Source organism: Pantherophis guttatus, chromosome 1 (genome assembly GCF_059756535.1).
Source record: "Pantherophis guttatus breed Tessera chromosome 1, ASM5975653v1, whole genome shotgun sequence".
Taxonomy (NCBI): domain Eukaryota; kingdom Metazoa; phylum Chordata; class Lepidosauria; order Squamata; family Colubridae; genus Pantherophis; species Pantherophis guttatus.
The window spans coordinates 162,211,578-162,234,204 of record NC_142063.1 but is presented as its reverse complement, the minus strand read 5'-3'; the positions used below and the strand labels follow the sequence as shown (position 1 = coordinate 162,234,204).

The 22,627-nt window shown below is 35.1% G+C and overlaps 1 protein-coding gene across 17 annotated transcripts in view; it reads right to left on the bottom strand.

The window, feature by feature from the left end:
* Positions 1-249: 249 nt before the first annotated feature.
* GULP1 (GULP PTB domain containing engulfment adaptor 1) overlaps positions 250-22,627 on the bottom strand; it is a 112,860-nt gene continuing 90,482 nt past the window's right edge. For 14 of the 17 annotated variants that reach the window (XM_087882086.1, XM_087882094.1, XM_087882088.1 and 11 more), the window contains exons 6-12: positions 18,578-18,676; positions 17,270-17,407; positions 16,184-16,300; positions 14,681-14,773; positions 7,757-7,895; positions 6,128-6,222; positions 250-3,085 (exon numbers count right to left, since the gene is read on the bottom strand). In XM_087882086.1, the coding sequence (XP_087738212.1) occupies positions 3,014-3,085; positions 6,128-6,222; positions 7,757-7,895; positions 14,681-14,773; positions 16,184-16,300; positions 17,270-17,407; positions 18,578-18,676 (753 nt within the window). In that variant the 3' untranslated portion in view covers positions 250-3,013. The remainder of the gene's footprint in view (positions 3,086-6,127; positions 6,223-7,756; positions 7,896-14,680; positions 14,774-16,183; positions 16,301-17,269; positions 17,408-18,577; positions 18,677-22,627) is intronic. The other 3 variants (XM_087882100.1, XM_087882102.1, XM_087882101.1) reach the window with 1 other exon arrangement.

Sequence of the window (22,627 nt, the reverse complement as noted above, 5' to 3'; positions counted from 1 at the left end):
GCTATCAATGCATGATATGATTAGGGAGTTTTGTTTTCCAGTCATCTTGTCAAAGAACTTGATACTTATCTGGGCTGACAGGGAGTGACTGGTTCAACATGGCTGCCATGTTTAAGAGAAGACAAGAACTTGGATCTCCCTACTCTGTCTTAGTAACTTAACCTCTGGCTTCATGCTGGCTCTTTTATATGCCACTTCTCCCGTCCCACCCCCAATCCTTATATTAAATAAAGATTCCATTCAATGATGCAAGTTTAATTAAACCATTTATTTGAAGCAAAATAAAACAGACAGTTGGGATTACATAGAAATACAAATTTCAACCAAAGCACTAAACTGTTTTCATTAAAAATGTAATTTCTTGCTGCATTAATTTAGACGTTCTTGGACTGATGTTGATCAATTAGATTACATTTAGCAATTTGCAAATCAAGTTCCATAAAAATCAGTAAAACAATGCTTTAAAATGTGCAAATATTTTCTGAATGTTCTCCTACATCCATTGTAAATGGCCCCTAAATATATGCTTATTACGTAAAGCTTTCTTCATGATAAAAATACAAATTCTATTTGTTTAAAAAAGCCATTAATATGGCTACTAAACATCCTTGTTGTACAAACTGCAAAATACTATTTGATGGACAAAATTATAGATGTGTCTCTCTATAATACAGAGCCTATTCTACTCATTAGTGATCTCATATATATATCTATATTGACAGGCACAAGGGCCAATATCCAAAGAGTCATTTTCTATTTTCTCTTATTCCCAATGGCTCTGTTTCTTCTCACCTCGCCCATCACCCCATAAAATAATGGGAGCCTTCTGGATTGGCATTTAATAAGATGGGAGGATCTGTAGCCAGAAGGGAAGTAGGAAACCAGACGCACTGTAGAAATGCATTCCATCCTCTTTGGATTCAGAGCATAGATATAGATATACATGCAAATACAAAAGAAGAACCAAATAATAAAGGAAGACTTAACACAAATCAGAGTATAAGAAAGACTCAGTAAGGCTATACAGCTATACAGCTGTCTAATTTTAAGCATGTAAAGAATTCCAGGTTATCTAGACCTCTGCTTAAGTATTTTGTAAGATTGGAACAAAGCTTTAAAAGGTAAATACCATTGCATAAATGTTTTCTCTTTATGTGGTGAATACACATGTAAACCTTGCAATATAACATAAAAAACTATTCTTTTGCAAACCAAGTACCGGACCATTAGGGTGTTTTCCCCTGAAAAATAAAGTGAGCAAAATAATTTCTTATGTTTCTTTCCCATTTCTCCTGAGCACTTCTCTTTATCTTTCTTTATATATAAAAAGCATTTCCCCCCCGTCTTCTTTACAGTGAACGGCTCCTTACAGGAGAGAAAAACTTTCCCAGAAAGGTAAACAATTTTTTGTACATGTTGAATACACTGTTGGTAAAAATGAACAAGGAACTTAATTTATGAATACAAAGAAATGCACAACCAAAATTTCATTTATTGCTATGCAGAGACAAAGTAGTACATTATCTCAGTAATAAGCTCCCTTGCAGAAGTTATAAACCTATCATCTTCCTTCATTAAGAACCTACCTTAAATTATTTTATCATGATTCCTTGTATGATATTCATTTGTAATTTTTGCATTAGGATGCAAAATGAAACTATTTATCCATTTGTCACCTGTATATTCCAAGTGGGTTGAACAGAATTATCAGGTGACAATCCTGGGCAGGTTAAATCCAAACAATCAATGGCCTCAGATCACTTTCCAAACTATGTATGGCATTTTTGAATGCCATCACTATTGCAATGGAATCCTTGCAATTAAAGTGAGATGTTGCCATTTACATAGCAATTTAACATGCACCACAAGCAGTGCCCTTAGCATGCACACTTTTAATTAACCTTCACAGTAGGATTTTCAAATAACTATGTTGAGAAATATCATGTTGGGCCTTGATTCTAAAAATAGTGTGTAACATTGGGAATGTTTCTATGTACACATGGATGTGTTTGAGTGTGTTCAAAATAGCTAGTTATTGTATGACTTACTGAAAAAGTCAGTTCCCGTGTATAAATTTCCAAGTACCCTCTGGAATGTGAAAAATCTAATCAAAGTTTTATACATCTTTAGGGATTGTTTTTTAAATTACAAAATAATAGAAAATAATTGGCATATTAATATTTGGCATAGAGGTTAGATATCGCAATTGTAAAAATATTAATCTATTTCATTTAGTAGATGCATGTTAAATACGATGCACCTGAAAAGCATAGAGGCTGCCTTTAACAATTACTTCTAAATCAGAAATGCTGTGCACTCACAAAATTAACAAAAATTGGGGGCACTGCAGTTCATTAGAAACCTAGCTTGATTTGTGGCTCTTAATAACAATTTATTAGGAAGTTATGCTATATAAATTCAGATTGTATAGACTGGATCTATGGTTTTCAGTCTCACTGTAATTGTTTACAGGAATGTGTAAGTAGTTACATATTTTAATTATTTATTAAATTTGTTTGCTGCCCATTTCATTGCGAGGCGACTCTGGGTGGTTTACAACCTTATTTCCTATTGGCAACAGTATTTGTGTGGAATTAAGAAAGCAATTGTGGGGATTTTATTTTAAAAGTTGTTATTTTCAATCATAGTTCTATATGCTTGTTTGCTATCTGAAAGTGGTGTGCAACCAAGTTTTAAAAGACTTCTCACAGGATACGATGGGTTCCTATGTTGTACAAGTGAGTTGCCAAAAGATACAAAGAATGACTTGCAAAATATGGAAGACAAAAAACAAACAGCAGTGTCATTTCATTTTAGCTTTCTGTACATGAGTAAATTTTCATTTTACATGAATAATACTGCAACTTATCTGGAGTTTTGAAGAAGCAAATCTCACAGAAGATAATATGTTGAAAACATTTTTGGCACATCAATAATATTTGTAATACATTTTAAATTTTTGTAAAAAGAAATAAAGAAAGATAATATATTTTTAAATGTCTATTCCTGACAATCAGCACTTGCTGTCTAGAGGATCAAGGCAAAACACTGTGCCTTCCAGAGTCAGTCCCATTTTGAACCCCTCCTGGAACAAAGGAAGAACAAAGAATAAAGTAAGACACCATATCTCAGTTTTAAAAAATATATAATCTCATGTAATATCAGACCTAAAACATTTGCAATGTTTTGATTTACATATATGTTTCTCTTGGTTATTAGGTAGTTGATTACCTATGTCCCATACTTTGCACAATGCATTTGGAGAGAAAGGAGATCCCTCCAGATACATTTGGACTTCATGATGGTTATGCTTGCTTTCAAGCCAGATTAGGTTGTTCCAAAGCTTTTAAGAAATTGGAATCTATTGTTATAATAGACTACTTGACCATTATATTGCATCAAGATATGTAGATCTTCAACTATAAGGCAGAATTTTTACTGTATATGATTTGCTATAGTAGTCAACAGTCTTCTTTATTTTGCTCTTTATTGCTAATCATATTCTAATGCACCATTCCTATGGTTGGGGATGGGTTGGATAACAACTCTGCAAATGCCTACACAATTAGCAATGTGGTTAATTATTAATATATTGGGGAATGGTGAACCACATAACTTGCTATGTATTTTTCCATTCCTATTCATCTAGGCTAAGAGGCAGAAGCACATGGGAAATGCTGTCATATCACATGCTGTGTGTAATGGATGCTATTTACAATAGAAGGAAAAGTCTTTTTGTATTAACTAATCCTAAATCATCTATCTATCCATGGAATTCTGGAAAAGTCTATATTGAAAAATTTAATATATTTATTTATAGACATCTATTGACATATGAGACAAAAATGGCACAAATCCCAAATAATACATGTATGCATATGACACACATAGTGCAAATCTTCTGCCAGTTCCTTTCCTACCTCTTTTCTAATTCCCTGTATTCAGGTGAGATCATGGATGGCTATGTCCCGGTATGTATGTATGTATGTATGTATGTATGTATGTATGTATGTATGTAATTTATTATTTATTTATTTATTTATTTATTTATTTATTTATTTATTTATTTATTTATTTTTCATATTTCTATGCCGCCACTCTCCGAGGACTCTGGGCGGCTTATAACAAAGACAGTATACTAAATAGCATATTGCCCCCTAACAATCTGGGTCCTCATTTTACCCACCTCGGAAGGATGGAAGGTTGAGTCAGCCTTAAGCCGGTGAGATTTGATCTGCTGATCTGCTGAACTAGCAGTCAGCTGAAGTAGCTGCAGTACAGCACTCTAACCACTGTGTCACCTCGGCTCCTATTTCTATTTCAACTATTAGTTGAGCTATGTATTCTTTGAAAATGCTTGTAAAATAAGTTCTTGCAGGAGCAAAACACCTCTCTCAGTTAACCTGATCCTCATTTTTCAGACCTCCTTATGAACTTGAAGAAAAAAGCACTTCTATTTTAACATGGGTTCTGGGCAGTGTACAAAACTAGAAAAGGCAAATACCATAAAAACAGAAAAATGCATTCAACCAAATGGAAGCCCATACTGAAATAATCTTAAAAAGAACAAAAATCAAGCAGCCTTAGACCAGGGCTGTCAAACTCCTGGCCTGTGGGCTGGATGCGTCATGTGCTAGCCACGCTCATGCCTGGTTTAGTGAAGGAGAAAAAAGTTCCAATAGGTCACGTGACACCGCCATGATGACGTGAGTTTGACACCCCTGCCTTAGACAAACAATAATCCATTAACTCCAGGCTTGGGTTTAAAGCCAAATTTTCATAGCTTTCTGGAATTCTAGGAGAGAATATGCTGGCCCATTTCCACCATCCCATCAGGTGACAAAGTTTGATTGAGGGGACCAGGAATGCACCCACCATGTTGGAATGTACTGGGTGGGCAGAACCAACTGAATAGAAGCAACCTCTCAGATACCTCTGCTTAATGCTCTAATATGGCAATGTGTCCTGCACTAGAATTAGCCAAGGAGTTTTTTGCAAAGTGATTTTCAAGAGACAAAATCATTCAATAAAGATGCTTCAGGAACAATTCATTTATGTCAATATTTTTTTAAATATACACGAAGAAAAGGTATCATGGAGAGATCTTATTTTGAAAGAATTGTCCTATTCTTTTACAACTGAAATACTACCCAGAGCTAAAGAGCACAGAAATATTATTTACACAATGAAAGGGAAAGAATAAAGAATATACCTTTTGACTTCATCCTAAAAATATATTTGGATATCAGCTTATATAGTATATTTCCCAGGAAAGAACAGGAAAAGATACTATATACCTTCTAAAAATGATATTATATTGGTAAGTAAAAAGTACATTATACCTGAGATGTACACATGCACAGTGATCCTTTACACAAGCAAATTTCATATTAGTTTTCAAATCAGGTCTCAAGGGGCTATTTATTCAGTCAAGGAAAAAGTTAATATTAGAAAAAGGAAATGAGCGAGATATTTCCCAGTTTTACACTCAGTGATTTAACCCAAAGTTTTAACAACATAAATTTGTTACATATATATATAAGAGAAATATTTAACCGGATTCAGGTAAGAACTTCAGTACCAACTCACATATTACAAATGCCATCATTATAACAAAATGTATAATATGATGTAACTTAGTAGAAATGAATTGAAATGTATGGAGAAAATAATATACCAACCATCGCTGACGCTGCATATCCATGAAAGCACAAAGAAGAAATATTAGAATTATTGCTAAAAATATCAATATAATGTATAGATATATAAAATACATTTAACAGGTAATTAAATTTAGCACTGGAAAATATATAAGGAATATTTTATTGTGCTTTTATTGTATTCCTTCTATCATAAAAGCATTATAAAATATATGCAGGTAATATAAAAATGTATAGAATTATTACATATATTTAATGGATAATTAAATTTAGCACTAAAATATGTAAGGAACATTTTATTGTGTTTTTATTATATTCCCTCTTTTATAAAAAGACTATAAAATGTATGTAGGTATAACATATAAGCGAGGGGGGGATGTTGGGTAAGGTTTTTTCTGGCTTAAATTTACATATTTCCCCCAGCATTCACACCTGATATTTACATAATTGTAAATATTTGGAATTACCTGCATCTCATCTAGCTTAGATTGGATGTCTGGAGGGAAATCTCCTGCTCCGCAGCTGAATGGATCAAAAGGTTCTGCTCCAAAAAGGTCTCGCTCTAGAAAGAATAAAACATAGTCAACTGAAAATGATGGGAGGATTACTTCTGATCCTTAAGAACTTAAATATCTTAAATTAAACAGAATAACAGAGTTGGGAGGGACCTTGGAGGTCTTCTAGTCCAACCCCCTGCTTAGGCAGGAAACCCTACACCACTTCAGACAAATGGTTATCCAGTATCTTCTTAAAAATTTCCAGTGTTGGAGCATTCACAATTTCTGCAGGCAAGTTGTTCCACTGATTAATTGTTCTAACTGTCAGGAAATTTCTCCTTAGTTCTGGGTTGCTTCTGTCCTTGATTAGTTTCCATCCGTCACTTCTTGTCCTGCCCTCAGGTGCTTTGGAGAAGAGCTAGATGCCCTCTTCTTTGTGGCAACCCCTTAGATATTGGAACCCTGCTATCATGTCTCCCCTAGTCCTTCTTTTCATTAAACTAGAAATACCCAGTTCCTGCAACTGTTCTTCATATGTTTTAGCCACCCCTAATCACCTTTGTTGCTCTGCACTCTTTCTAGAGTCTCCACATCTTTTTTACATTGTGGCGACCAAAGCTGGATACAGTATTCCAAGTGTGGCCTTACCAAGGCATTATAAAGTGCTATTAACATTTCACGTGCTGCACACTGCTGGCTTGGAGATGGCCTCCAAGATTCCTCTCACAGTTACTACTATTGAACAAGGTACCACATATACTGTACCTGTGCATTTTGTTTTTCTTGCCTAAATGTAGAACCTTACTTTTTCACCATTGAATTTCATTTTGTTAGATAGCACTCAATGTTCAAGTCTGTCAAGATCCTTCTGTATCTTAAGCCTTTCTTCCGGAATGTTCACTATTCCTGCTAGGTTGGTGTCATCATATATATATATGAATATATATAGTTATATATATATAGAGAGAGAGTTATATATACTAAATATATATAGTTTCATTTTCTTGTTTTTCCCTGAAATGCATATCCAGGACGCAACATTAGTAAGATGTTCTAGCAACTAAGTCTCCATTGGCTAGCTTGTTGGTTTAGGCCCGTGATGGCGAACCTATGGCACGCGTGCCACAGGTGGCACGTGGAGCCATATCTGTGGGCATGTGAGCGTTGCCCTAGCTCAGCTCCAGTGCGCATGTGTGCACCAGCCAGCTGATTTTTGGGCCTTCTGGGCCCACCGGAAATCAGGAAACGGGCTGTTTCCGGTCTCTGGAGGGCCTCCAGGGGGGTGGGGGAGGCCGTTTTCACCCTCCCCAGGCTCCAAGAAAGCCTCTGGAGCCTGGGGAGGGCGAAAAACAGTCCTACCGGGCCCACTGTGCCATTGCGTGCCAAAAGCGGGGGTTGAATGGGGAGGGGGGTCACGCGTGCATGCGCGGCAGGTGGGGTGCATTGAATTATGGATGTGGGCACACGTGCACGTGACCCCTCTGCGCTCCCCCTGCTTTTGGCACGCGACTGCAAAAAGGTTAGCCATCACTGGTTTAGGCAATGACTACATAGTAGGCATAATTTCTTTAGGTTACATCAAAGCATTCCAGAACTTACTGATCTCTGAAGATCTACTGGGCACTGGTGGAGGCTGGGTGCCATTGCGAGTAGGTGTTGATGGCTTTGGGGAGATGGGAGAAAATGGAACCATATCAAATATGTCAGTGGAAGGAGATTTTGGTGTAACACTGCCTGCCTACAATAAAGAAAATAAATTGGGGTAATAGTTCATGATACTAAACAAACAGGGTTGAATTTGCATGCAGAAAGGAAAAAGGCAACATTATCCAAAAAAGGCACATTGGAAACAAAAGTCTGAGGCTGGATAAATAGCATTTGTAGCCCAAAGTTTATGAAACATGCACAAACAGCAATTAAAGTATTTCACATTTTGAACTTGTCATGGGTTTCCTGAATGAAATGAGTTTTAAAAATAAAAAAAGTTGCAAAAGAGAATATAAACATGTTTTGAATTAAGACAGAGATGCTCTTTATTGGGGCAAGAGTTTATCTTCTTTTATTAATTCCATATTCTGTAATAGTACCATTAATATTTTGCCAATCTGATAGGATAATTCTAAATGCTGGAAAAATATTATTATGTTGAAATAATAATACTTGAAAATCATTGGCATTGATGAAATCAGTCATTTACAAAAGGAAGCTTTACTTGGAACAGCAACAATATGTTTAACAGCATCATGGGAAGTTCTTGGGAAGGACTCAATAAATGGATAAAAATGTCAAATTCAGCCTAAACATCAAGCTGCCTGGGCAATCAATCATATTAAAAATGATATGTCACCTGACTCCCACCGATTCTGAATGGTCACTATAATCTGGAGACTTACATATTAATATCAATGAAAATATGAATTCATTTATTTATGCTTAATATTCCAAGATCACATTACTACATAAAACCTAAGAGTATATTTAGGTTCAGCTAAATTACATTTTTTTGCAATCTCTCTCTCTCTCTCTCTGATTATGATAAATTATTACATTTGGTGTTTATTTTCTCCCTTACTCTCAAACAACATCTTGAATAATGATGAACCCAAAGCAAGAAAGAAATGTGTAGCAGAAAATCAAAGCCCACAGAGATCTAAAATACAAAATAAGAAATCACCTAAATTGTTTTTCAAAATACTTTGCAAAACATTCAGTTATAAATTCCATAATAGGATAAGACTTACAGGATCAATAATATCTGTATAATAATGGAATACATAAGATGCATACAACTTCCCAGTTACCATGTGGGGATGAAGATATACTATATTTTGATTAGATGTTAAGTGTCTTCAGGGTTTTCCTTTGTGGGTCCCACATATTGCTATAGAGAGCTCTAGATTTTATCCAATGGTGCTTTGCTGTGTGTATAAGGAATCTTTTCATTTCTGGGAACTTTATGATTATAGTGAAGGGTGCTTCTGGTGAAAGACATTGGATTGATGGATTTTGATTAATTCTCCTTCTGTCCTCTGACGTCTTTGTGACCATTCATGTTATTCAGATAATCAACAATTCTTTGCAAGGGAGGAGCAGGAGAAAAAAAAATAACTTTTCCCTTACTTGATGGGGAGAATCTTTTTATTTTATTTATTCATTAAATAAAATGTATAACAACCCAATAAAACAACAAACAAACTTTTATTTAGCATTTATAAAGCAGTTTATAATCCAGTACTTTATGCCATGTACTTTAAACAGGATGGTTACATCCACCAATGTATCAAAACTCTTCACTGAAATGATTAAGGGACTGCCTTCCATTTGCACCTGAGTCTTGGGGAAAGATTCAGATTCATTAGGCAGCATATTAATTAATGTTTACAAGGTAAATTGTAAAAAAAAAATTAAAAAAATGCTTCAACTTTTTTAGTAGTTTCTAAACTCTTTAGAGAAACTGAATAACTCTTGATAGGCAATCTGACAAAGCTAGCATGGAAAACTGATTTTCTTTCCAGATAATGGATAAGCATTGTTTACTAGTTCCACACAAAACAAGCCATTATACAGTAGAATACGCACAACTCTATTTTGTACTTCAGTTCTTGCACACATGCACAAACCATCATAATCATAAATTTCCTACATTTTTCTCAATGGTAATGTTAGACTGATGAAAGCTATGTGTGTGATCTAATCTGTTACTTTTCCATGTCTTTTCCCTTCCTCCAGAAAAGCAAGTTTCTGAAAAATGGCCCAGCCTCATCCAAATTAATCTTCATATCCCATGGGGCTGACAACATTTTAAATCAGCTTCTTCTAATCCACTTATATTCTTAGATATACATCCAATATATGAAATTTCAGTCATTTCCTTTGAGCCTTAGCATTATATTATCATGAACATCAGCAGTAAATAGTAGAAATTAGATTTATTTGCAGTTTTATGTTACTTTAAAAGGGCGATCTAAACTGTATTTAAAAAGGCAGAACAAATCTGATTATAAACAGATGCTTTATTTTACTATTAGATAATGCACAGGAAATTAAGGAGAATTAAAATCCACTAATATACAGGGAGTTCCCAGTTTAAGAATAGGTTTCATTCCCAAGGTCTGCCCTTAGGTCAATTTTGCATTTAAACTGAAATAGTATTATTGTAAAATACTGCAGAAGTAGTACGATGTAATGAACTTGAATCATTGTGTAACTTCAATCATTACTTATTCAACTTGAATTTTCTTGTCCTCACATCTTTCTCTCCTGCTCATTCTGCTCCAATTACTTCTGACTGGATCAACGTTTCATCCTTTGCTATGATCTTGGTAAGTTTCTTTCTCTTTGGTTATTCATTCAATATTTGCCAAGGATAGCCAACTGCTAATTGCAAATGAAATTTACATGAATGAAACCCCGATTTCTCTCAGCCCATTTCTGAAATTATTTAAGCATGTTGCAGCTCATCAGTGGAACAGATGGCCTTCTTCTTCATTTAGAGATAAAATGAATTTCACTAATGACTTTCCAGAAAAATATATGTTTATCAAATTGAGTTCACTAGGGATTTAGATCAGGTGCCTACTTTTAGGTTGGGTTTATATGGACAGAGCTCATACTATGTTTCATTTTGTGAAAAATACTTCTTTTTACATAAACATGTCATTTTCATTCCACATTAAAGGCCTTAGCATAAACTTTAAGAAGTAACTAGCTTTAAATTTTGTGAGCTATATTTTTATATCTGTGTAGTAAGGGCGGAAGTGTAATAACTACATTTTCTCCCGCAACATAATCTGCCTACCCAAACACAGTAATATACAGTAGCAAAACCTTAATCAATAAACATTTTAAGAACAAGTTCACATTTTACAGCATTATTTTAGGCCAACCATGTAGGATGATTTGAATGTTCATATTTTCTTAAGTATATGTAAAGTATCCGGTCTGTTTTCAACTACTGTGCAAAAAGCAGCATTTTGATACAATTTAAATCAAAAGCAAAAACACCAGAACAGTTCAAATATGAATAAATAAATACACAAATATTATGGAAAGTCTGAGAGCTGATTATTCAATCAAGCCAGTGATTCTAACTACAGGATTCACAAGCTAAGCTAAGGTTTTTGATGCAGGAATATACTGATATGTTACAGCTCAGGATATGGGAAACAAAGGCTTCAGCAATGAGTGGGACCCACAGATTAAACATAGGATGAGCTAATTGTCAATGCACCCCAAGGTCTTGGCCTGCATTAATCCAGTTTGAATTAGCTGGAAGGTTTGAGGAATTGTAGCAGATATGGGCTGGAAGAGAAGATTGCCAGTATTCTCTTCCTTTCCTTCTCACATATCCACCCACACATCAGAAGTTGAATTTTTGCAGCTGGGGATCCAAAGAGATTTGCAACATGCAATAGATCTCAAAGGCTGGATCGACCAGAATTAAAATTCCACACTTAATCATTCCTGTTTAGGCTAAGGCTCAAAATAACACTAGAATACTGCTGTAGCCCTTGGTTTGGCTTTCACGTCACAATAAATTTCACTTAATTCTCTATTGTACACAAATATCCAACCTGAAGAGACTATTGATAACCAGCTTTTATGTCTAGGAAAAATGCTTGGTGTGCAGCAACAGATTAACAGAGTTGGAAGGGACTTTGTATGTCTTCTAGTCCAACCCCCTGCCCAAGCAGGAGACCCTACACCATTTCTGACAAATGGCAGTCCAGTCTCTTCTTGAAAGCTTCCAGTGATGAAGCTCCCACAACTTCTGAAGCTGTTGCAGTGTTTGTACTCACTGTCAGAAAATTTCTCCTTATTTCCATATTGAATCTCTCCTTGATCAGTTTCCATCCATTATTCCTTGTCTGGCCTGCGGGTGCTTTGGAAAATATCTTGACCCCCCCCTCCTCTCTGTGGCAGCCCCTCAAATATTGGAACACTGCTATCTTGTCTCCCCTGGTCCTTCTCTTTACTAGACTAGCCATGCTGAGTACTTGTAACCATTCATTGTATGTTTTAGCCTCCAGTCCCCTAATCATTTTGGTTGCTCTTCTCTGCACTTTTTCTAGAGTCTCAATGTCTTTTTTATAATGTGATGACCAAAACTGGATGCAGTATTCTAGGTGTAGCACGAAGCACATGATGACCAAACCTGTTGTTAAACCAGAAGGATCCCATCACTGCCATAATTACATTAATATAAACTTCCCAGGAGTTTAACAGCTTAACAACCTTAACCCCCCCCCATTCATTATCTCTCAAGAGATTTATTCAATTTATTGCTTCCATTTTACATAAACTTTGGGTGGCTTATATTAACTAAGTAAACTATCCCGATATCTTTGTAATGGTACAGAGCCTAGTCTTTCATGAGTTCTGCACAATGAATCTTATTCCTGGAGCCCAGATTTCAGAAAAGAGTTCCTACTAATGTTAAATACACAATTAGTCTGCCTAAAGAAATGTATTGAAAACTCCTCCACAATCAGTTCTCCTTGCATTTTTTTTGTAAAAACAAAATACACAGCCCAGCATATTGGCTCTCATTTCTCCAATTACAACATCAATACCTTATTCCAATTATTTCTAAAATCTTTATGATTGCAGAAAAGTAAAAGTCTTTACCATTTATCTTTGTATCTATGTAAGTTTGCATGCATGTATCCATCCATGCATCTATTCATGCATCTGTCCATGCATATATGCTATCGAAGCTGGGCATATTGGAGATCTCATTTTTTGTGACATGTAACCTCATGATAAAGATTATATCAAGGGTAATGTTTCTTTATCAGCACTTATTGTGGTTATAAGCTTCATATCTGCAAATCTCTAATTTCTTGCATTCTGTCCTTTGCCCACAAGAAATTGGTCTAAATTTGGATTTAATAACTGACACACCATGTGTTAAAAGTCTAGACATCACTCTAGTGTTAATAGATCTCTTTTAAAAGTTTGCCCACATTATTCCCAGTCATGTTCTTTCGCAGTTCCCTTGTCTATTCATTCAACAAGTTCTATACGTTTCTGCAATCAACTAGTCTCTGACAGACTCCATAATTCAGGATATATTTTTGAAAACCTCTTTTTCAATTATTGGATAGTAAGTTCCAGCTGTCCTCTGCCCATCATCCACAACTGGAGATGACCAAGAAGATAGAGGCCATCTTCAAGGAATATACATAATGCCACCTAAACTGCCATCAAGACAATTGGTCTCACCTCTTAACTATGACTGAGTTTATTTATAACTCCCCTTTTCATCTATAGCTATCATACACACCTATAACATTTTCTGAACCTCTCTATTCCATAAGCTCTCATTATCTATAGGAATTTCAGACCATACAGTATCTCCATAAGAGATAGTGCCAAAACATCTTATAAGCACTTTGTTGATTTTAACTATCAGAATGGCACTCCTGGAAATCAACCTATCATTCCTTTTTCAACATAGATTAATTTGAAGTATTGTCTGATTAACAATAATTCTAAGCATGTAAAGTTATATATCCCCCTTTCATGACAGATATATATTTAAAATTTGCTCTGTTCCCTATGATATGGTTTATAAAACAAGCCCACTGTGGATATATGTAATATCAGAACTCTTGTTCAGCAGAAATGTTTTACATTGTAGCAATATCTTTTGTAATGAGAATTTCCAAACTTTCATCTTATAAACTGCCCCTAACCTTTACTTCTTTAAGACATGCACCAAGAATTAGGGAAAGCTGCAAGAGTTAGGACATGGATGCATTTTAAAGTTGTGGAACTGTGGGAATTACTCTAATAGAGAAATGTTTATTAAATTCATTAAATTTATATATATTAAATTTCTCATCTCTCTTTACAAAGCGAGTCTTGGTGGTACCTTTATTACTTTATAAATAACTCAAGGTGACTAAGATATCTAATACTCCTTCCTTCTCCTGTATACCCCCACAAAACAACAACCCTGTGAGGTGAGTTGGCTGAGAGAGCGTGGTCACCCACTTGGCTTTCATGCCTAAAATGGGACTAGAACTCATAGTTTCCTGCTTTTATTAATAATAGCATTATTGAAAGCAAAGAAGGTTGTCTATGTTGTAATACAGTGCCTTCTTTGAGGTTCATAATCAATGTTTCATTCCTATTGCCCATATTCTTATTCTGTCTTACAAACACATACCTATGTGCACAGGCACACAAACTTCATATGGTAGCCATGGAACCCAGTAAGCATAATTTTTTTCCACATAGATAACTATAAAACTTTACCAAGGCTTTCTGTAATTACTTTTCTATCAACATCTGAACTCATATCAGCCCAATCTATTTGCTGTCAATGTACTATTTAAGGGGAATCTCACAGCAAAGTTCTCACTATAAAAGTTATTTTAGAAGGTAAGGATAGGCACAATTACCTATCAGTTATAGGTAATTCTCATAATTCAATGCTGGTTTATGATGGAAATAAAACAAACATTGAAAATAGAAACATAAATTGCTAGGAGAAACATTTTTGCTCAGTGTACTTACTGGCAATGTATGTACTTCGGTTATTCTTAACTGGTTCTCCAAATCTTGCACCTTATTTTTTAGCTCCAGATTTTCTGTTTCTAATTCATTAATCTGAAAAATATGTATGTATTAAAAAAAATCAGAGAAATAGTGTCAAGGTAAAAAAAAATCATACATTATCAGAACTACATTGGATAAACCTAGAAAAACAAATCATCATCACTACCACCAATAGCCTCCCACCGGCCGGTACGCTCCCATAGAGAGGGGCTCCTCCGGGTGCCGTCAGCCAAACAATGCCGACTGGCGGCCCCCAGGGGGAGAGCCTTCTCTGTGGGGGCACCTACTATCTGGAACGAGCTCCCCCCAGAGATACGGAGGATCCCGGATCTGCGCACCTTCCGCCGCGCCTTAAAGACCTTACTATTTCACCAGGCCGGCCTGGCCTAATTTTCCCCCTCTTTTATAAAAGATTTTTAAAATTTTAAATATTTTTTAGTATTTATATATTCAATTTTAAATTGGTTTTAAAAGTTTGGGGTTTTAAATTTGTCGGGGCCAAAATTATTTAATTTGATTTTATTCTATTTTTTAAATTTTGTATTGTATGTGTTTTTATTGTTTGGCTGTGCACCGCCCTGAGTCCTTTGGGAGTAGGGCGGTATAGAAATCTAATAAATAATAATAATAATAATAATAATAATCATGGAACAAAGCACTTATCATTAGTCTACAAAAACAAGATGTATTTCTGGTGTTAACATCGTCATTAAAAGAGTCCCAAAATTTGTATTGTATTTGTATGATGGAAAAAACTACAACATTAATTTACTGCATTAATTAAAAGGAAATGCATATTTTTAAAAGCAATTTGTTCACAAAATAGATATATAAATACATTCAGCAAAATTAACAGAAACCCTTCTTTTGCTGCTGGAACGTTGAGATATATTTTCCATTTTTTCTTAAAGTTCTCTAGTCCTCTGAGACAGATTTGGGAAAACACAGAAGGCTATAGGCAAGAAGGAAAACGATCAAAACACATCTTCCCCTACTGGGTTAGAAACCTCTATCAGCAGAATGACAAGAATTAGATACCATCCATTCCGCGTGCAAGCTTAAATTTAACCCATGTTCTTTTATACAAACAGGTTATTCTCCCATATCCTACAGTGAAGCATTCCACTGGTTTCTTATTGCCATTTTTGTTTTATTTTTTATCAAGTTACTCTGTTCCTCATTTTCTGGTTTAGAGTTTATCTCTGGGACAGCTGTATGTCTACAGCCATAACACCTAAAACTTCAATTTTGTAATTCAGCTGAATCCATTTAAATATAAGTCAACTATAACTGAAATATAATGAACGGGACTTCAAATGACATATCCCCCATTAATAAATCTCCTATAAAATGACTAATATTTTTATTCCATATATGGAATAGCAATGACTGTTTTTTTTTTATAAAAAAAAACAACCAACGTAAGACATTTATTAAACTGAGACAGACTATGGAACTTACTCTTTTCTGTAATCCAGCAATCTGTTTTCGTGTTTCAACATCCTTTCCTCCTGATTCTAGGAACTTTCTGTAAGCAAGGTCAAATGCTTGGCCAATAGTTAAAGTTATCTCTTCTGCCTTGAAATAAAACAAGTCTTACCATTAGCATGCAATGGTAATGTTGCAAAGAATAGAAGCTTGTACTGATTCACCATCTATAATATTAAGGAAACTATTAATAAAAAAAAAAATCACAGCTGGCTCAAAAATGTTCATGCCATAGAATCAATAAAATATGAAAGTAAAAATAGAAGAAAAAACAAATTATTACACAATTCCACTGAAAGGGCTTGATGTACTGAAATCAGGCCCTGTCATAAGTGGATCTTTCATATTAAATAAAAATACACGAGGAATATATTTCTAAGGAAATAAAAACATGAATTTGGTATGATTTACCAAGTAATTGCTGCATTTTGGTTATTTTGCACAATGTAGTTTAAGTGGAGGAAAAATACAATACAAAAATTGTATTAACTTGCTTTAAACATAATTAAGATGTCTCTGATAGTAAAAGTAATAGCAGACCATACTAAAGAGCACATAATCTTCATGAAGTTTCAGGTACAGATAAAAATAAATATCGATATGGGACAAAGATTTGGTCATATTTGTTACACATGTACCAAATATTGTACAAGTAAGCACATCAGAACATTAAAACTGGTTAGCTCTATGTTTATTCTAGACAGCTAAGAACCTAATTGGTGTATGCATTTGGACTGTTATCTGACAAGTAAGCACAAACAACTTTAAGTTATGTATCACTTTCATTCAGTGTAGAATGGACCTCTTAGCAATGGAGTGATTCTGTGATATTCAAACATAAATGTGTGTACTATATTGGCAAAGAACAACAGAAATTGAAAATATGGAGAAAATAAGTTTTAACCAAAAAGAAAAATCATTAATTTACTTTAATTATTATTTTGCCAAAAAAAAAAAAAAAAGAGGAGGGAGGTCTTACAAAAAAGGGGGGGCGTGAGACAACTTTTCAATATAAAAGAACAACAAATTCAACCAGTTTTAAAGTCTGTGTGTACTTACACATTTTTCACTGTCAAAGACATAACACAAGTGTTTATTTGATTCAGAATCTTTGCATATGAAAGTGAATATTCTTTTGTCGGTTTTGTCATCAGCACAAAACGATATCCTGTGGAGCTGGCAGTTATGCTGGACTTCCTGCAAATAACAAATGTGCAATTACCTCTCGGAATTACATTTTGACTGCTGAATACTATTTATTCAAGACGCCCAGGATGAAGCAGAGGCCTCTTAACAAAACAACAAAACAGAATATGTTTTATTCTTGTACTCCTTAATACTGATATTAATACTGAATTTATATATTTTTGTACACAGTGGTGTCTGCACAGAGAGTCAAATGGTCAGTCTGATGAAAACAGGATTGTATTGTAACAACTCTCCTTTTGTCCTAAGGAAAACAGCAGAAGCTGTGAATGTCAAAGTTACTCCAGCTGCATTGTTAGATACAATTGCAAAGATAATTGAGAACATTCAACTCTATTCACAGGATGTTTTTGCTGTATGATACTCAAGTTCCTGCATTGATAATTATACAGTTTTTCTGTACATCATATTTTCGCAATTGACACAAATTTTCAGTGTAAAATATTGCAGAAGTAAATCATGCCATCCCAATTTAACCATTTATAAAGTAATCAAAATAAGTATGTTGGTTATCTTTTGAGAAATATATGAAACCGTTAATTACCAATGCATTCTAAATAGCTTTGACTATAGCAGCATTTCAGGCAGTGGTTTACATGTTCACTGTCTGCTTTCAGATGTCGGACTCTACCTTTTAGTAACCACTATTGTCTTTCCACAGTACAAACTGAATGTGCAATCAGGCTTGGGAATCTCAAGGAAGTATGGAACTCATTAAATGCTTATATTGTATATAGTGCCTTCTCTCTCTCTCTCTCTTTTTTTATGTTATTGCATTTTAAAGGTAGCTTTTAATTTTTAAATTGTTTCTAATTGTAGAAGATTCTGATTTTACTTGTGTTTAGACTGTAGACACTGCCCAGCATCACATGAAAATGAGACGGGAGTATATAAATTTAATAAATACATAACAACAACAATAGTAATGACTCAGGGTATTCTAGTAATCAGTTATACAACACTACATATTTATTCATTTTCTGAAAGAAAAATGGTTTCATATCAGATATCTGAACTTTTATTTCATTTTTGACAAACTTAGAATAAATGACAACTTATTGAATGAAAATAAAAACAATATAGTTGTAACCACATTATGGCATGGGTTATCTTGCCTTGGCTAGAATTTTAAGGGGTAAAGAGAAATAAGAAGACTCTTACCTTTGTTTTTGGATCAAGAATCTTTACGCCATATATGGAAATCTGTAACTCAACTTTTGGTGTTTTTTGGCCTTCAGACTTCTTAATATGTCTTGCAAACTGAAAACCAGAGAAAAATAATCATAAAGAATATTTTAAGATCCTACTTATATTATGTTCTTATTGTACTATCAATTAGCAGTTTCCCTTACACCAGGATTTTCCAGAGTTTAAAATACTTATTGTCATTTTTTACTTATGATTTAATTTCTATTCTGCATTTTTGTTTATTCCAACATTTACTAAGTTCTCTTATACTTAGTTTCTTTAAAGTATTCTTTTTAGGAAAGAGGGTTTAGTTGTCAATGTGTCTTTCTTTCAGCCACAACTCTGGGATTGGTAGTTCACTGGCTCCCTGTCTCTTTCGAAAATTTTCTTTCGAAAATTATTGTTCATGTCCCTCAAGGAGCAGGAATGGCATTGTGGCAGAGGTCAACAGCCAGACAGCAAATTCTGGTTGGCCAAGTGTCTCCAGAAAAAGGAGAGGTGATCCTCGTGAATATAATCTTGACAACAGATTAGAATGTCTAGTAGAAGTAAGTCAGATATTGTTGGGAAATCAAGGAGCCAACTGAGGTCTGGTAGAGAGAAGAAATGATTGGCCAGGCCATTTGTATATTCCTCAGATCAGCCAGAACTCCAACAGCATTTATAACAGATAATTTGTTAGCTCTAATATGTCAGCTCTTCCAGGATTTTTTTTTTTTAAAGAATGTATATGTCTGACTATCTCATAGTCTTAGGCATCTTGCAGCAATTAATAAAAGACATATTATATATTGTAGTCTTCCCATCAGGAAACCATAACAAGACAGATTAGTCACCACTTGACTTAATCCCATCCTAGCCCAATGTTTGCAGGAACAGCCAAGTCTTCGTGATCTTCTGAAAGGGTAAAAGTGGGAGACTATTTCAAAGGCATTGGTAGCTACAGAGAAGGCCTGCCTCCAAGTTCTCAGTAGATGATACTTGAGAGAAGGGAGGTTGGCCACGTCAGGAAATTACTGGAACTCTGTTAAAGAGTGTAAATATACATCTTGTCAACCTAATAAGAGATTCTCTTTCTCTCTCACTCTCTCCCCCCCCCCGCCCCCCCCCAAAAAAGAAAATCAAGGTGGGACAATCTTGAGTTTCTTTCTCACTTATTCCTCCCTTCCAGGGACAACCTGTGTTTACTAAAGACTTTGAATTCCAACTTTAAGACCATCTCCATAAATTTTCATTGAATTTAGTTACTGTCTTTGTAATTTAGTAATTAATCAGTGAACTAAATTAATTATAAGGGATTACTTCCCTATGCTTAGAATTTGGCTTAGTCCAATTGCCGATGGTGGCAGTACAAACATAAATGTATCCTTATAGTCTGGTACATAAGAAAGATTGTACTGGCAAGGTTCTATTGCAGAAAATGTTTTCCAAAATTTAATAAAGTACAAAAATGTTCTAATGTCATAGATGTTGTAACATCCTATATTAATTACCAACAAAGGAAAGTTGATGTTACAACTGATGCCAAATTATTGTTACTGATCCTGTTCCATTGTTTCCAATTATCTTTTAGAAGCTGATTTATTTTCCAAGCCTTTCCCTTAAGTAGTGGAAAGTAAAACAATATGCAGAAATGTTACTGCTGTCTTTGATACTGCAAAGAGAAAGAAAATCATTTGGAAAAAGGAGGGAAAGCAACATATCAGCAGGCTTCCTGTTCCTAAAAGTTGTCTCTGAATGATAGCAGACCAGCAAAGAAAGAAATTAGAGGTAATCAAATCTCCTTCAGCTGTCTTGGACTTCATTTCTCAACAGTCCCAGAGAGGTGATGGAATCTGTGGTATAAAACATCTGGAGAATTCCAGTTTGTCTATACTTGTGCTAGTTTCAAAATATATTCCTTTAATTGGGCTAAATATGTGGGCTATACCCAGAGGTGAGCGTCACATACTGTAACAACTGGTTCGCCCAGCACAGGAAATGTGAGCGTGCACGCTTCACTTGCACGCTATCTGCACATGCGTGTGGCATCAAAAAACATGGCATTTCGCTTGTGTGCGCCTTCTGCACATGCATGCGTGCTCAAAAACACAGCGCCTGGGTAGTAGTGGGTTGCCCCTGGTTCGCACCAGTTCTATAGAACCGGTAGTAAAACCAGTGGGAGGCTCCGCCCACTGACCCCGACGTCATTAAAACACTTCTGCGCATGAACAGAAGCTTCTGCACATGCGCAGAAGAATGTGCGCGCAGCCCAGCTGCGAACCGGTAATAAAGGTAAGTAGAACCCACACCTGACCCGAACCAGTCCGAACTGGCAGCAGCCCACAACTGGCTATACCATGTGCCTTTCTGTATTTTTCCAAACATTAAAACTTATCACCTGCAGCCAAACAATCTCTCTAATTTGCAGCTGGGGTAGGTTTCACTTGGAAATATTTTAAGAAACCAATTTTAGATATCCTGTTTTAGGTATTTAATATTTAAAATTATGGAAAATATTACTTCAGAAAGATGGAATACTATACTTTGAAAACACTTATGGAACTACTATGGCCCCCTGATTTTTATGATTTATACTCTGTTTAATACAGAGAAAAATTCTTTATGTACAGAAAAAATAGAAAGTATTCCAAGTAAAACTGAATATTCCAGCAGGAGGATGGTAGATTATGCAATAAGACTTTTCAAGGAACTAAGCAATTGCTGGTGGAATATAGTAAATGAAATGCTGATTATTTAAGACAAAATTTGTAAAAGAAATTGAAAAAACAATTTTTCCTCAGACTATTTTTTGCTGCGGAACACCAGCCCCACCTGCTGGTAAAAATAAAAATGCAACGTGCTTTTATGTTTTATACTGAAGTAATAGTGTAAATGAAGGAAACATCATGTTTTTATATATTTAACTTGTTTATCTCTGACTGTAGAACTAAATCAATTATAAGTGATTATGGCACACCTAATTATAAACATAATGCAGTCATAATTGATCAATGCTTTAGCAAATTCAAAATTTCATAGCCATTTTAACAAAAGTTAAGAACATGTAAGCATCTCTTGATATGTATTCAACTCTTTGAAGCATCATGTCCTTTACTGAAACAGATGTTTTAAGTGGATAAAAAGTCCAAAAGTACTAAACACTTTTTTAACAGATAAAATGATAAAACATTTAAATGGACTCTAGAACTATAATTAATTCCCTTCGATTAATAAAATTCTATGCTTTTAATTTAATTGAAATTTCCTTTTCTAATTTAGAAAATTAAAAGTGAGCTACTTTAACACAAACCAATTTTTGTGCTTTGTTCGTCAGTTGCATCCCCAGGTCCAATATTATTAACTTTACGGTTTAATTTAACAGTTCAAATCCTTACATATTCGTTTCCCAATTTCTGTGGACTTCCAGCCATGCAACCATGTATACAAGTATTGCCAAACATAAATTAATTCATAGAATTAAAAACCTACAAGAAAAGTTTCATAATATTTGGGATTTCATTCTTCTGTTATTAGATCAACTGACACCTTCTTAATAATATTTATTTATTATTTATTTATTAATCAAATTTCTATACCGCCCTACTCCCGAAGGACTCAGGGCGGTGAACAGCCAAGATAAAATACAGATAATACAAATATTAAAAAATCCCTTAAAATTATTAAATATTTCGGCCGAAACACAGATTAAAACACCCAATTTGTAAAATCACGAATTGAAAAATTAAAAAATTTAAAAGATGGGAGTTAGGCCAGGCCAGCTTGCTGAAATAGAAAAGTTTTGAGAGGACGGCGAAACGTGCGCAGGTCCGGGATCTTCCGTATCTCTGGGGGGAGCTCGTTCCAGATGGTAGGTGCCCCCACAGAGAAGGCTCTTCCCCTGGGGGCCGCCAGTTGACACTGTTTGGCCGACGGCACCCTGAGGAGCCCCTCTCTATGGGAGCGTACTGGTCGGTGAGAGGCTATTGGTAGCAGAAGGCGGTCTCGTAGATACCCCGGTCCGATGCCATGGAGCGCTCTAAA